This window comes from Filicampus tigris, chromosome 8, assembly GCF_054856515.1.
Source record: "Filicampus tigris isolate MCC_2025a chromosome 8, RoL_Ftig_1.0, whole genome shotgun sequence".
Taxonomy (NCBI): domain Eukaryota; kingdom Metazoa; phylum Chordata; class Actinopteri; order Syngnathiformes; family Syngnathidae; genus Filicampus; species Filicampus tigris.
In genome coordinates, this window is record NC_141224.1 from 3,799,648 (window position 1) to 3,815,698 (window position 16,051).

At 46.6% G+C, this 16,051-nt stretch overlaps 1 protein-coding gene across 3 annotated transcripts in view; it reads right to left on the reverse strand.

Annotated features, from left to right (window-relative positions):
- Positions 1-14,421, reverse strand: part of npr1b (natriuretic peptide receptor 1b) — a 31,249-nt gene extending 16,828 nt beyond the window's left edge. The window contains exons 1-6 of one of the 3 annotated variants that reach the window (XM_086038305.1): positions 13,784-14,090; positions 13,536-13,693; positions 9,360-10,120; positions 5,190-5,377; positions 3,595-3,708; positions 1,359-1,494 (exon numbers count right to left, since the gene is read on the reverse strand). In XM_086038305.1, the coding sequence (XP_085894431.1) occupies positions 1,359-1,494; positions 3,595-3,708; positions 5,190-5,377; positions 9,360-10,110 (1,189 nt within the window). In that variant the 5' untranslated portion in view covers positions 10,111-10,120; positions 13,536-13,693; positions 13,784-14,090. Of the gene's footprint in view, positions 1-1,358; positions 1,495-3,594; positions 3,709-5,189; positions 5,378-9,359; positions 10,804-13,535; positions 13,694-13,783; positions 14,091-14,331 lie in introns of those variants that run through there. The other 2 variants (XM_086038307.1, XM_086038304.1) reach the window with 2 other exon arrangements.
- Between the last annotated feature and the right edge of the window lie 1,630 nt (positions 14,422-16,051).

The window sequence follows — 16,051 nt, forward strand, 5'->3', positions numbered from 1 at the left end:
CCCGATCCGGCCCGTTGGGATGGAGAATACATTCACGGCTATTTTTCCACACAAGTAACTGTTGTTGCTACTTTGGTCCACCAGGGGTGGGGGGGGGGGGTGTGCGCTCTGACAACCACTTCAATGACGCCAGATATTGATGCACATCTGAGGGCTAAAAGACTACTTCTACTTCATATGAAATGCTGAGAAGAATACATTTGGGTTCAAATGAACGCCTAATGTAGAAAATATTTGAAGTCATTGTGGCAGAATTATGACTCCCACCAGGCAGGACATGCCCTGCTGCTATACGATTGGCTTCTGCATCCAGGCAGTACTGCACGCATGAAGCAAAATGCATCCGTCTGTCTTATACTGCCCCCAGGTGGCCAAGCAAGGGGGGCACACAGGCAGTAGCATCACTCAATTAATGCAGACAACGACATTTGCATTCTACTGCTTGATGATAACAATGTGGAAAGTACAAACACACAACATTTTTTTGTTTTTGGGTTGCAGGAACAGATGAACGCCAGCCATTTCCGTTCATTTCAACAGGAAAAGCGCATTGCATGGTTTTGACTCACGAGTGTGGTCACAGAACCAATTCAAATTGTAACCCAAAGCCGCCGTTGTATTTGGTACAGTACAGTTAGCATTTCCCTCTCTGGTACTGCATACGGTGCATTCAATATTCAATTCAATCAGTCAACAACACTGAGGCAATTTTGGGAAGTACAACAAGTCCCGCCATTGATTGACAGCACCAACACCCCTCGTCTGTCATGTCCACTTCATGTGTGCTCAAGTGTCCGCTGCTGGGAATGCAAGCAATCTGCGAGTTTGTGCTGAGAGACAACACGCTGAAGGGTGTTTGTGTTGCAATGTGAAGACATTTCAAACAAAGCGTGCGACACTCATGATGGATGACATGCTAATGGATGACAGACCAAAACAAAGAGTAGGAATGGCGGACAAATAAAGCACAACACACACGCACACACACACACGCCTGACAAAGTGATCGGGGCAAGCGGGACAAGTCTGACCCTGTGTGTGTGTGTGTATGTGTTAGAGGGTGAACGGGGAACTGGATTTTCGATCCCATCCCACAGAAAAAAAAGAACATCCCGCTCCAGTCCCGAACCATAGTAAAAAATCCTTTACAATAGTCAGTAATAAAACTGCAAAAATCTGTGTAAATGATTTGACTTTTGAAATCTCTTTAGAGCGACATCATTTCACTTAGTCCTCTTCATTTTAGCTCATCCAAAAGTTTGCAAACTGGTGCTTGAAAGAAGCAAAGGTGTTTGTTTGCAAACTGGCGCTTGAAAGAAGCAAAGGTGTTTGTTTGAAATGGTAAAAGTCAAACAGACCGTGAAAGGTTCTGTTCCACATGCGCTGGGTGACCACCTTCCCCGGAGGCCGCGGGCTGGACGCATTCATGGTTTCGTTGAGCGCGTGCGCGTAGAGCATCAGGCCGTCGTAGAAACCGCCGGCGATGATGTTCATCTGGAAGACGCAAAGATGGCGTCATGCAAACAGCGTTCGCTTGCGTGTTCTTTCAAGGCCACACCACATCAATGCTAACTTCCGCTAGCCCGTCGAAGCCGTTTTGCTTTCTATCTGAGCGTTGAGCTAACATTTAAAGATTCAGGATAGGATTGGAGTTTCATTGGTTAGAAAAAAAGGCTCTGGTTTGTGATACGATAGTCACCCACTTGCTGACAGTGAGAGAGTAAGACGAGGTGCTCAAGTGACTTTTAATACTGTATCTCAAAGTGTGTGGCAGCCGTTTTGTTTGCCCATATGTGAGCAGTACAATTCCAATTTTTTCCCATCCGAGCCAGGCCTCGTTTGTCTGTGGATAAAAATTATATTGATATTTTGATTATGGATGACGTTGAACTGCAAAAATGTTTTTATGTTCCTGATGCATTTGAGAAAATAGCAGCCCGGTTACTACAAACCTAAGAAACAGGATGTTGGTTATTGTAATCAAGTCATGTTGGTATCTAATATTGTAGGGCTACCTTTTCCGTACCTTCATACAAAAACAGGACATCATTTCAAATTCACAGTATGGAAATAGAAATGGATAATTGAGCTACTGGTTTGGTCCATAACATCCATCAGAAATGTTGATGGTTGTTTTGCAAAGTAAAAGTAGTTGTTTGCAAGGGTTCGAAATTTGGATCCAACACAATGATAATCCGTCCGCTTTCATGGAGGACAGTAGGAATTGGACAAGATCTACTGGTCAGAGGTTGAAAGTACGAGCCTTTGGACAATTTCCAATGAGATTTTTGAATTTGATTAATGATTACATTTTTTTTATTTAATCATCTGTAATCGATGAATCGAAGCATCAATTAATTTAATAATTGATTAGTTGTCGGTTAATCATTGAATCACTGCACCTCTAAAAAAACGGCCCCAAATAGAACAGACACTCAGCTAAATTGTGACAACTATTTCATTTGAAGCGGCCCAGCTGGCATCCCAATTTGCCTCCTGCCGTCGCATCTGATTTCGATCCACATACAAAAGACGCCCGCGTCAGAACTGAACAAATTAAATGGAATTGTACTGTTCACACTGACATGAAAACCAAATCCGATACATGACACATTGGGAAATTGGAAAGTGACCTGCAGGATGAACTTAGGCTTGGACAGATTTGACCAAGTGCAGAAGATGATCCAGCCGAGGAGGTTATTTATTTACCATATATACAGTATATTTTTTTTAGGGTTTTAAGGTACAATATAATCAAGTGTTTGGGCCTTTGGGCATTGGTTTGCGCGTTTTGATTTGGGTGCAGCCAAGCTGAGCGAGCGCCTCCTCCACAGCGCCACTATGAAAAATGCGCTTGAGCGATGGAAGCGCACGGCGTCCCTGGCAGGAAGCGGCTGTCAGTGTGTTGCAATGCATGAGCACATCTGGGAGGACTCAAATTATTTCTCCCAAATCTCCCTTGTGGGTGGTTTGGCTCGCTTTTTCTTTGTGATATGTTTGTGAAATTGACCTTCGAGGGCAACTTGAAGTCCTCGCACGACTCTCATGTCCGTCAACAACTTGGCGACGCAGGCTGATTATTGACATTGGTCTGCAGCACATCACGCCTCGCTCTTGGCCGTTGTATACTGTCAATGTCAAAGCCCGTTGGCCGCTCAGCTTTGACGACACGTGGGAATATACGATACAAATACACAATCACCACTCAAAAATGACTTAGTGTTTGCTGACATTTATTGCGCTCCCTGAGTGTGTCTGCTTGTGTGTGAGAGAGGCAGAGGTAAGCTCATTAGTGTCTCTCAGCTGTCTGCTACTGATTAACTGGCTTTACAAGCAGCCTGACAACCTGCTCATGCCATACACACACACGCATGCACACACACAAAGGGTGTGTGCGATAAGGGAGCCAGGGTAGTGCCGTAATGTGATTACGTATATTGGTGCATAGAGCAAAGTGGCTGATAGCAGCCGCTTGTAAAGATCAGCGCAACATTTGGATGGACATTGTTGCATGTTAGCTTAGCTTTTGGCGCAGAGTGGAGGGTCTATATTTATTTCTGTGCGTGTGCGTGCGTCATGCGCGTTCGCACTGACCAGCGAGTTGTCGATGGTGTAGTTGAACATCGTCTTGGCGTCCATCTTCAGGTTCTCCACAAAGTTCTTGTACTCGGAGTTCTGAGGCTCTCGATAGGTCAGGATCTTAACGCTCTGACAACAACACATATGACGCACGTCATCGCGTCACTGACACAAATGACACCTCATGTCAGCAAGACAAGACATATGACACGCATCTTGTATGACACATATCATCAAGTGTCAGTGACACGTATGGCACCTTGGCAAGACAACAAAACAACATGATACACAATATGTCAATCTGCTTGTATGACACACATCATGTTAACAAGACAACAATAGATAGGACACGTCATCAAGTCAGCAACATGTGTGACGCTTGGGATCCTGTCAAAAGCACATCTGGAACGTGTCATTATGTCAGCAACATGTATAGCACACATTATCATGTCAACAAGACACCAACACACAAATGACACACCAGCAACACGTCTGACGTAAGTCATCATTTCACCATCACGTGTGACACACATCATTATGTCAGAAACGACATGACTGAAACAAGTCTTAACGTCGGTAATACAGTAACACATATGACACCTTGTCAACAACTGGTATGACAGACGCCATTATTCAATATAGAACATATGACACACATCACCTTGTGAATAACATGCACATAAGATGTCATTATTCTACATAACATGCGATGGCGCATGTTATGTAGAATAATGACATCTTATGTGACACACATCAACCCGTTAACGACACATCCAAAAAGACAACAACACTTACGGTACAGTGTCAACATCACGCACTGCACGTCATCATTCAACATAACACGTATGACGCACGTCATCATGTCACTACGGACTCGTTAGACATGTCAGCATGTCAACAACGCGCATGACACACGGAGGCCTGTCAACAACGACATGTCAGCCACAATCTAAATGAAAAAGACGCAACACCACATGCGAAACACATCATTGTGTCAACAAGATGTATGACAACCATCATTATTCAACATAACACGTATGAGACACGTCAACCTGTCAACGACACAAGTCTTTATGTCACCGAGACAACATTTATGACGCACATCATTATTCAACCTAATATGTAACGACACGAGGGCTGCACATCATATGGAAAAATTATCCTCGTGGCGATAATCGTCCACTTTCAGGTGCGCCGCAGCGAGTCAAAGAAAACGCCCTCAATCCGCCATAAAGCCAAATTCACAAAGATGCTAAACGAGGCTTGCACCGGCAAAAAAAAAAATCAAAGTGTGGCGGTTTTTACACCCGAGCACACCTACGCAGTCTACGAAAATACAACCCACTGTTTCAACATCACGTGAGGAACACCATTATTCAAACTAACACATATGACGCATGTCATCATGTCAACAACACGCATGTCCACGAGCGTGCTGACGTTTGTCTCATCAGCTCGTGTGTTGACGTAGGCAGACAGCGGCAGCGGGCGCGAGTATGTTGAACGTGTTCACAGCGTGTCAGTGGACGGACGTGGCGAAGTGTGCTCAAAAAACCCGAGGCGACGCCAGCTCATGTGACGGGAAAGCGAGGTGGGGGCGGAGGCGCTACCTGGAAGGCCTCCTTGGCCACGGCGTCGTCGCTGTCGCCGCGTGCCCAAGGCTGTCGGCGCTCCGACTTGAGGCTCTCGCCGAACACGTCGATGAAGAAGAAGACGTACTGCTCGTGGGGAAGGGCGGTGCGGCGGAAGTGCACCATCAAATTCCGGAACACGTCCGGCGAACAGCACACGAACATCACTGAGGAAGACACAAACAAACACACAGACAAACACACAAGGGCTTTTGGCGTTTGTTTTTGTGGAAATAAATATCTGATTGGTTGAGCTAAATAGTGTGTGATGTTGACCGCTCTGATTGGTTAAGTTTAGCACGCGTAGCAAAAATTGATTTGACAAGTGAGGATGATGTGGGACATGATTACAAATTGCTTTTCAAGGCCCCATTTGAAGGCAAACTCGAAAACTGGACCTTGTGAGGCGAGGTCAACCTACACCGGTGCTGACAGGCTTGTTGCAAGCCAGAAAAGTTTTTTTTGGGGGGGGGGGCACTCTGAGAGCAACGTGGATGAGCGCTACAAGCTAGCTTACACAGTCAGGCAGGGGCAAAAGAAAGCAGGTGTGCATCCGCGTCTCTTTTCCTTTTACTCAATATTGATAGTGACGCACGAGATAGCAGTGCACAGGTTTGGACTGGTTTGGAAGCGATGTCACGAGAGATCAAGCTAAGAGTGTTTCTCCAACCTCAAATAGGCCAAATGCCGCTCTCTTGCACTTCAGTCCATTATTTGGCGACGTGATGTTGTTATTACGAGGCGGCTTCGGTGCCCGCTGAAGGCCTGCATGCCAATGTCGCCGCCCGCCACTGCCCTTTCTTGAGTGTCGAGTGACGCATTTGCTGAGTTTTATTGTGGCCTTTGTTGTGTATTTGCTGTGCGTTAGCGGTACTATTGCTAGTGCACGCATGCCGTGTCTCGTCTTCCTCTCGTGCGTCAGGAAGTCTCGGGAGCGGCGTCACTAGTGCTGCTGCTGTTCCTGTTCCAGCGTTTCTATTGTTCCACCAACGGGAAGTCAGCAGTAAAAGCAGCCACGCACGCACGCACGCACACATGGCTAAAACACTGAAACCTTGGCTGTGCCCCGAAACAGGCTTAAAAATACTTTCCGTGATTGGCTCCTCCCATCGTGACATGCATCAAGGCTCGCCATCTTAGCGGGATGAACTTTAATTCAAAAAAAAAAAAAAAAACAATACTTGAGCCTGCCCTTATCTGCCATATTGTAAATGCTGTCTTCAAGATTCCATGCTACAATTTCAGAAAAAAATATACGTAATTATAAAGCTTTATAAAGGATGTCAATGACTTGCTGAGATTAGCGGTGAGGCCGGTCCCAATTGGCCCCAATGTGTCGCGGTTGGTCGGGCAAGAAGGGAAAATTGGGGCTCGTTTGTGTCAAGCAGCTTTTGGAATCTTCATTCAAAGCAGCTGCAGTGATGTCATCGCTTGAAAAGCCAAAATCCAAAAGCACGCCTTGCCGTTGTGCCTCTTGTTGTCGTCTTTCAACCAAACGCGGTCACAGGTCGTCTTCACGCCATGAGGGGAAAGCTGCGTGTGCGTGTGCGCGCGTGTGCGATCGCTTGTCAGCCGCTAACATCTGGCTGTGCATTAATGAGACACAATGTCTCAATTTAGATCTTGTGAGCTGAGTCGTATTCCCGCTAGCTCATGAAAGAAATTAACGTGCGCCGCCACCTTCACCGCTCGGTAAGCTCGTAAAAGCGCCGCCAACGTCGGAAGGCGGAGTGAAAATGTTGTGAGTTTGTGGCAAAAACAATCAAATGTTGGGATGGTGGCGAGAAAGCGGGCGAGTGGAATGAGCGTGTTTGTCAGGAAATAGCTGTACATCTGATAGGCGCGCTGCAGCTTCCTTATAAGGCTGCAGGTTGCTGACCTCGGTTAATGAATGTCCTGTTGGGAGGCGGCTGGGAATGCGCGCGCACGCCCACAGAAACACACAAACACACATACACGCGCACACACACTTGTTGTGTGCTATGTGGCGCTGGTGTAGCGAGTGGTGCCCAATCTACGGGCAAAGACAAGCCTGATGCGGTTTGCCTGGATTGATGCTTGACACGAAGTCACAGCCCCCAAAACGACGGGCTCCCCAAACATCAGCACTCAAGATGAGCAACATGAAAAGACAGGAGCGTAGTAGGCCGCGGTTACGTCGAATGTTGTTTTCATTTAGCTAGCCTCTTTCCTACGCTTAGCCATAATAAATACAAATGTCAAGCGAGTACGGTGACAGGTCTTTCCCACACTGTGACAACGAGGCACTCTAAAGCAGCCACGCCAGCCCAAAGCACCAATCCACATGCTGGCTTTCAAGTCAGAGTTAAAAAAACCAGAAACAAAAACAAAAAAAAACCAACAATGAATAAAAATCCACCCTCCTCGCTGTTCCGCCTTTCTCTGCGTGACGTGCACACACTCAGGGCTGACAATGAGGCGCTCTGATGCAGCCAGGCCAGCAGACTATCAGAAGGAAAGAGGCCTTTTCGGGGCGCAGGTAGAGCTGCGACAGACATATAGCAAGATAAATCACAGAAGGTCTATGGTATCATTTTCTATTGTTCGATTTGGCTTGCCGCTACTGAGGGAATCCTATCCTTTGTTTTCCTCTGCCTTGTCATTATTTTGAGGAGATGAATGTGAGTCATACTTGAATGTCAATCCAAGCGTTGTGTTGGATTTATTCAACTGTTTTGTATTCTTTGAAAAGTGACCGTTCCGCTTTGATTTTGCCACTAGCGTTGTCATGACAGTTGCGTATATTTGATTGTGTTGCAATGCTGCTGAACTGCCCTGTGCGATGGCTTGAAAGGTGCCTTGTAAAACAAGTGTTTGATTCTTATTGTTTGTGTGAACATGTTGTCAGGTGTGCTGCCTCAGCACCTTTGTGTGTGTGTGTGTGTGTTTGGATGCTTTGCAGGTTTCGTGTGTTGGAGTTGTCGGCAGCTGAGTTCAATCTCCCTAATCACTGCCATTACTTAAGATGGTCTGGGCCGCCAACATGTCGCCAGTCTACGCTTTCCAAGAAGTTTGTAGCTACATAGCGCCTTTTACTGAGCTCTACCTTGCATATATAAAGTGTATATGTTGTTGTCTTTTCTATGACCACAGATTAATCGTTGCCATCATTGCTCTCGTGAACCCTGCCTGCCTGCCCAGCCGGCTGGCCTGAGCCCCGTACCTGTGGTCAGTTTGCCACGCGCCAGAGCTCCACTCCACCCCGGTCGCACTGGACATTCAAATAAACGTTTTTGACCGCTAACCTGCCTTCCCCGTTTCTGCATTTGGGTCCTCTACTCCCCCCCCCCCCCCCCCCCCCCCCACGAACCCTGACACGTGCTCCTTTCTTTTGCCATTGTGAGCCAAGCTAGTGTGGCTGCTAGTGTTCCCAGTGCCTTGGGCCAGACACAAAGTGCTCCAAGCTGGCGGCCGCCATCGATCGGGAGGGGTGGTGGGGGGGTTTGTCGTGTCATGTTTCCGCTGCAGCTGCCCTGCGGCAAACATGGACGCTCATGGGGGTGCACACCAGTCAACGGTTGCTGCTGTCATTGAGGATGAGCGCGTGTGGTCAAGTCGTGCGGACACCAATATTGATCAGCGTCACGTAGTTATACTTTTTTAAGAAACCAGTGCACCTGAGGAAGACCCACTAATTAGAGACGGATGGCTTGTGCAAGCAGGTGTCAAATATTTGCCGCGTAATTTTGGGCGCCGTGGGGAGTTTTGCTGAACCTACGGCAGAACATCCATCTCTGAAGAAGCGATATTAGCAAACGCAAGCAAAGTGAGGCAGCTGAGAGGCATTCCCAAGCGATACAGAAGCAGGTCGCCATTTTGGGCAAAATTGCCACAGCTGCAGTTAAGCAGCATCCGCCGCCGTTTGATGAGCGATGACTTAGACCGTCGCTTCGTGCGTACGCCACAGCTCGGATGGAAATCACGCAGCAGCCGTCAGAGAAGTGTCGAGGGGACGCACCCCAACTTCTTGAAAATGCGCAAAAAAGGTTTTCAGGTTTTCTTGGTCTAAATTCTCACAAGACCTCAAAAGGGCACCCCCCCCCGTACATGAAAAGAAATACTCGGTTGTAGCGGTGACAAAATTCATCGATTAATCGACAACTAATCGATTATCAAGCTTGTACTGACCTCTGCTCTCGTTCTGGATGTCGGCGAGAATCTGCGCGTAGTCGATGTGCGGGCGGTTCTCCTCGAAGACGCTGTCCACCAGCGTGATGTTGATCCTCTTGAGCTCGTCGTAGAGGCCCTCCACGGCGAAGTAGCACGGTCGGTCGTCCACCTTGTTGTCGTTGAACATCAGCATGACGTGGCGGCGCCAGCCAAAGCGCTGGCAGATGCGCAGGGCGAACTTGCCCAGCTTCTTGTGGGTGGGGCCCGTGTTGGTGATGGATCGGTAGATGCCGCCGTAGAAGGCCACGGCCGGCGCGCCCGCCGTCACCATGGGCACGTCCCAGTGGGTGGTGAACCGACCCACGGGCGACGACGCGTACGAGCAGCCCGGCCCGATGAAGGCCCACGGGTCGTGCGCCAGCTTCAGGTCCACCGCCATCAGCGGCGCCACCGACTCGGAGCAGATGCCGTCTTTGTCCTCGCTGCTCTTGAACACGTAGCTCAGGCGTACGCCGGGCAGTAGGGCGGGGTGGTCGTTGACCTGCTGCACCGCCCGCACCAGGGCGGGGCCCACGCGCGGCCACGCCCACGGATATGCCGTGTTGCGCTCGGGCAGGATGACGGCCAGCGTCACGTTCTGTCGTCGCTGGCCCCCGCCAAGGATCCGCTCGGCACGCGCCAACAGCAGCAGCAGCAGCGGCAGAAGCGGCAGAAGCGGGGAGGCGGGGCGGCGGCATGGGAGCGTCTTCACTCCCGAGGGGGGACCCATCGTCACGACCCTGAGAAAACCGCACGGCCTCTTAAAATGGCACACAAAGGATTCACAAAACGTCTCACGCATGAGAAAAAGAACACCTCATTAAATCAAGACCAGATCCATAAATAGCTGTGAAAATATCTCAAGAATGTCTGCCAAATGTTGCTTAACAAGTCTCCAAAAAGGTCTCCACTCAAAGCACATCAAGATCTCCAAATGTTTCAGAAAACATCTCCAAACTGCCCTAAAACATCTGAGGCATTTTGGAGACTTTTATGAGACAAAGGTTTGTGTGAGACATTTCAGAGACGTTTTCAGAGACTGTTAGCAGGTTTGAACTGGTTCATTCCAGGCCTGGGCAATAATTGAATATCAGTAAATATCACGATAGACACGTAATCGACATCACTAGAAAATTCCTGCGATAGATTGTTCCAAAGAAAAAAGTCAGAACAGTAGGTGGAGGCGACAAAGCGCAGTTAGATTTGTGTCACGATTTTACAAGCACATAAGAGGACATTTGGAGCGCTAAGCATGGCCAGGAAGTCACAGTCAAGTCAAACAAGAACATGTCCGATGGCAAGAATGAGCCCGTTAACAAGTTCAAGTCCAACCAAGACTGTTGGTCAACTGTACCCTCCAACAGAGTACAGAGTGCAACCACTTCACCACACTTGCATCGTACGGAGAACAAATGAAGCTTCATGTCGCTGCATCAACGATCTGGGGAGAGCATCCTCCGCAATGAGCATTTACGGCACTGCTTAAGGAGCATGCATGCAAACAAAATTGCACATTACAAAAATGTACGCAAAAACTGTTTACATTCCTTGAAAAATTATTTTACTATTACATATTTTCAATGGGATTTTTCATCTGAATGGTTGTGTTTCATTGTAACCTTTTTAATATTTAAAAAAATTGATTAGGTAAAAGTCAGACATAAAATTTTAAAACAAAGAAACTGGGGAGTTCAAAGTGTTTGTTACACTGGTGTCACCGTGGGCTCTTATATATATCGATATCAACCGATATGAATGACTTCTATCATAATACACTTTTCAGCCATATGGCACAGCGAAGGTTCATACCATATTTCAGAACAGTATTTAGAAATATTTAAAAGTTGATACAAAGCTCATAAATATCTCCAAAATATTTCAACGACTCCTAAATTTAGCAACACAAAACCTCATAAATACCTTCAAATGTCTCGTAAAATTTCAGACATCTCATAAAACCTCCTAAAAATATCCATGCAAACCTACTAAATGACTCCTAAAATACGCAAAACCTCCTAAATGCATCAACACAAGCCTTATACTGTAATATATTAAATCTGAAACGTCTCCTAAATTTCGGCGCACAAACCATTGCTCAAGTGTTTCCTAAATGTCCCATAAATGTCTCCACATAAAATGCTTGTTAATTTATCACCACAGCCTCTATAAATAAGGAGAAATGTCTCATAAAATAACACATTAATGTCCCGGCACAAACCAAAAATGACTGCTAAAGTGTCTCATGAATAGACCCGCACAAATCTCCTGAAAACCTCAAATGTCTCCAAAATAAATTCTCAGAATTTTCTCCACAACGTCTCCTAAATTCATCAACACAAACCTCTAAATGGGGTCTTCAATCCTGCTCCTGGAGGGCTGCTGTCCTGTCTGTTTTCCAGGGTCTCTCTCTGCTGCAACACACCTGATTCAAATGATCAGGATAGTTATCCCGCTTTTGCAGACCTTGCGGATCATTTGAATCATGTGTGTTGCAGCAGGGAGCGATCCGGGAAAACACGCAGGACAGCGGCACTCCGGGAACCGGATTGACGACCCCTGCTCTGAATCAGTGGAGTCAACCTTTTTTTCCACCAGGGATCGGTTCACGCTTTTACAGAATTTTCACGGACTTACTGAAGCAGCAGCTTAATGAAATAACTAACAGTGCAAAAAGGCCAACATTCATTGGCGACATATATTCACGATCAGAAACTAATTACCATGGGTAGGCCATATATTCCCGATATGTGCCACTTCAAAAAAATACAACTATTTTTCAGTCTATATGTGCAGCCAGGTAGCACACGACCCCACTGATTTTCAATGCACCACACAAACCTCAGAAATATCTCAGAAATGTCTCCTGAATATCGCCCCACAAACCAACTAAAATCATTCCATCAATTAAGTGTCTCCTAAAGGCACCATAAATATCTCAACACGAACCTCAGAAATACACATCTCTGAAATGTACCCACACAATCAATGTCTCTTAAAGGATGAAGAAAATACCTCCTGGATGTGTTTACACAAGCAAGGCACCTCAAATGACTCTTAAAGTGTCTTCAAAATGTCTCCACACAAACCTTTGAAAGGGTTTCATAACATTTGTCATAAATGTCTCCGAAACGTATCCCCACAAAGCTCATGAATGACTCACCAGATCAAACCTAAAATGTCCCTACACAAATCTCGGTGACAGATGCTCATAATGTCCAGCACGGTGAGTGCAAATGTCTGGCAGCTAATGAACCATTCCAAAGGTTCATGAGTGAATGGACCTAATTAATAACTTGACTTTCATTAATGAGAGCCATCCAACTCCTGAGGTCACACAAAAAGGTCAACTCATTCCCACCATCACATTTTGGTCCTAATTCATCTTGTCAGGTGGCTCATATGAAAAATGCTATTATGTGTTACTAGCATGATGCTGTACATGAGGTCATCATACAGTATAAATGCTGTCTTTTGCAAACGTCTCGCTGGCGTCGGACCGAATCCTCGCATCTCAAAAAAGAAAGAAACCCAAAAGAAAAAAACAGAAACAACAACAAGAAACTGCACACAACATTGCGTCATTGTCAATGACAAACAGCCAGAGCTGGGCAGTCCGTCCCTGGGCCGGACCAGTCGGACCCTCCGGCCGGATGCCCATCTTTGTGGGTGACAAATTTTTAAAAATGGCTGGACTAAGCATGACCGGAAGTGGATTTTAGTCCGGCCCACTAATCGGCCTTCATTCATTTGACGTGGTCGCGAGGCGGCCAAATTTAATCTCAGCCTACTCAGTGAAAGGTTTCTTTTTAGGCTGACAATGTTTATGAATATGGCCGGAGGGTCGCGGCCGGAAGGGTACCCAGGTCAAGGGTGGAGGGTCGCGGCCGGACCGGCAAAAAAGGGTCAAGTGCCCAGCTCTGCAAACAGCCATTTTCAACATTTGAGATTGGTCAATCTTTTGAGAAAGTAACATACCCACATGGACTCAAGACTCAAATAAGATTACAAGTATGTTTGGCGAGTTACGGGTCTCGCTGATAACCTTTGTTGACAACCATGTGCATCTTAAAAGCATAACAGAATAATAAGAGCCTCTTTCTCACTTCATGTTTTACATTTGAAAAATATATATGATAGGAAATCTTTTGTTCTTACCTCAACGAGTGTGGTCTTACGTGTTCATTTTGTCACTTTCGCTGATTTTAGCGCAGCAGCTAGCACGCTAGCAGCCCAAGCCCGCCAAAGATGACGTCACATGCACAACAATTAGTACTGACATTTACAAGAAAACACAAGCAATGTCCTCCATCAACCTCAAGAAAGAACACAAGAGACAAAAAAGAGAAAAGGCGCTGAAAACGTCCGCAGCAGACACAAGTGAACCACTTTCACTCCTCACTCACTCAAACACACTTGAAATCTCATGTTTCCTCCACACAACTTGCGCATCAGAAAAACACACACTAAAAAAAAAAAAAAAAGTCCGGCCGGCCGGCGAGACGACAACATGCAGCCGCACCGCAAGCAAACCAAATGAGTCCAGGACGAAATTAATGAAGGACGTCGGTGGCGTCAAGTCAAGTCGAGGCAAGTCGAGGTCTGTCCTCTGCTGTCTCCATTCGTGCCGTCCCGCACACGCGAGCGAGCGAGACAAGAAGTCAAGAAGTGCGGCACGCGAACACCACCGACGCCAAAACTGGCAGCGGCCGCAGCGGCAGCAGAAGGAAGCGAGCAAGGGAGGGACTGGAGGAGGGTCAACGGGAGGAAATGAGACAGCCACGAAGAAAAGAAAAGAAAGACAACAAATGGGATGGGAGGAAATGAGATGCGAACAAAAGATACATTTGTTCAACATTATAGCAAATATGAGGCGCATAATTACACGATGTTATCTTCTGAAGCACCATCAATCAGTCCCATCACCTCGTACGATGATGGACAAGTCACTCACCTTCGTCTATTTGTCTGTCTTGCTGTTCGATGGGACACAACACTGAAACACTCTTTTATTGCAGTACAACATGTTCTTCATAGGATGAGGACGTGAGTGAGTGAGTGAGTGAGTGAGGAGCGAGTTTTAGTATGCGTGTGTGCGTGCGTTTGACATCATCTTCAATGTTTTTTTTAGTGTTTGAAATGAACGTTGAAAGCCTCCAAATGAAAAGAGTTGTTTATTGTTCAGATTATGTACGTTCAATCATTAATGAAGCATTTGTCTTGAGAAAAAGTCCCATCAGTGTTGCCACACGACAAGACTACATGTACAGTACATAAATGTGCACGTGCCAGCATGTCACGTGACAAATCCTGTGTGGATACTACATACACGTACCAGTAGGTCGACTGACTCGACTCATGATACTTTCCAGTCATACCAAAAGCACTTATTTGTTGTACAGCGTGATAGAAACAAGCCCTCCTGCAAACAGCACAAAATACGCGGGAATTGACAAATGCCTCAAGATGGTGCCAAAAACAATTTTTTGTCAAAGTGAAAATCCTCAACTCATTTGAACATAGTTCAGATGGTGTGAAAACACTACACTTCCAAAGCACTATTGTTGTCGAATGAAACTCTGCAATTCACTTCAACAGTTCGTTGGCACCAAAATGTCTCAAGGTGCCGATGCAGTACTTCTATTCAAAAGTAACTCCTCAACTCATTCCAACATAGCTCCTAACCACAAAATGGTGCCCAGGCACTACCTTTGTCAAAATGAAACTCCTTGCTGTCAGTTTCCAGTCATATGCCAGGGTGGTGACTCCGGGTAGTTGTCGGCAGGTGCCCTTGGTTGCTGTAGCGACGCAGATGACACTGTGCGTGCACGTGAGACTCACCTAGCCTAGTTTAGCGCACAGACTGTCATCAGCTAAAGGTCACGCAAAGGCCCGCATGTGGGTGTAATGTCGCCCGGTCCCGGTCCACGTTCGGGTCCCGGTCCCGGTGGCGAGGCCGCCTCGCGGTGTGTGGCCACCGTCTCCACAGGAAGTGCAGGCGCCCCCTGTTGCCTGCCTGCTCAATTATTTAATGCGCTGCCGTGTGATTATTCGAGCACATACGCATCACCATCTACTTCATCATCATCATCATCATCATCATCATCATCATCATCATCATCATCAAGTATGTAGAAGAGATGACGGTGTCGAATAATGCATGGACTTGATTGTTCGTGTTTGCTCAACAACAAACTAGACGAGACGAGTGGGCATACTCGAACTGATAGTCAGCAAAATCGTACACCATTTCCTCTGGCTGGGATCTATAAAACAGACAAGCACACTCATTGCTACCATACCTATCGTTCTTGTTACCTACATATCTTTTTTCTACCCATCTTCCTTCCTACCTTGCAATTGTCTTACCTACCTACCTATCTTCTTTCCTACAGTTTCTTCCTCATTTCCTACCTACCTTCCTACCCACCATACCTTTCTTCTTTCTTACCCTACCCTACCCACCTACCTACCTACCTAACTACCTACCTACCTACCTACCTATCTTCCTTCTTACTCCACCTACCTACTGTATCTACCTTCCTACCTATCTTCTGTCCTTTATACCTACCGCCTAGCTACCTTTCTCTTATACTTCCTACCTATCTTCTTTCTAACCTTTCCATCTTCCTCCCTTGATACCCTCCAAAAGCAACCTAGCCAGTGACGCAGTG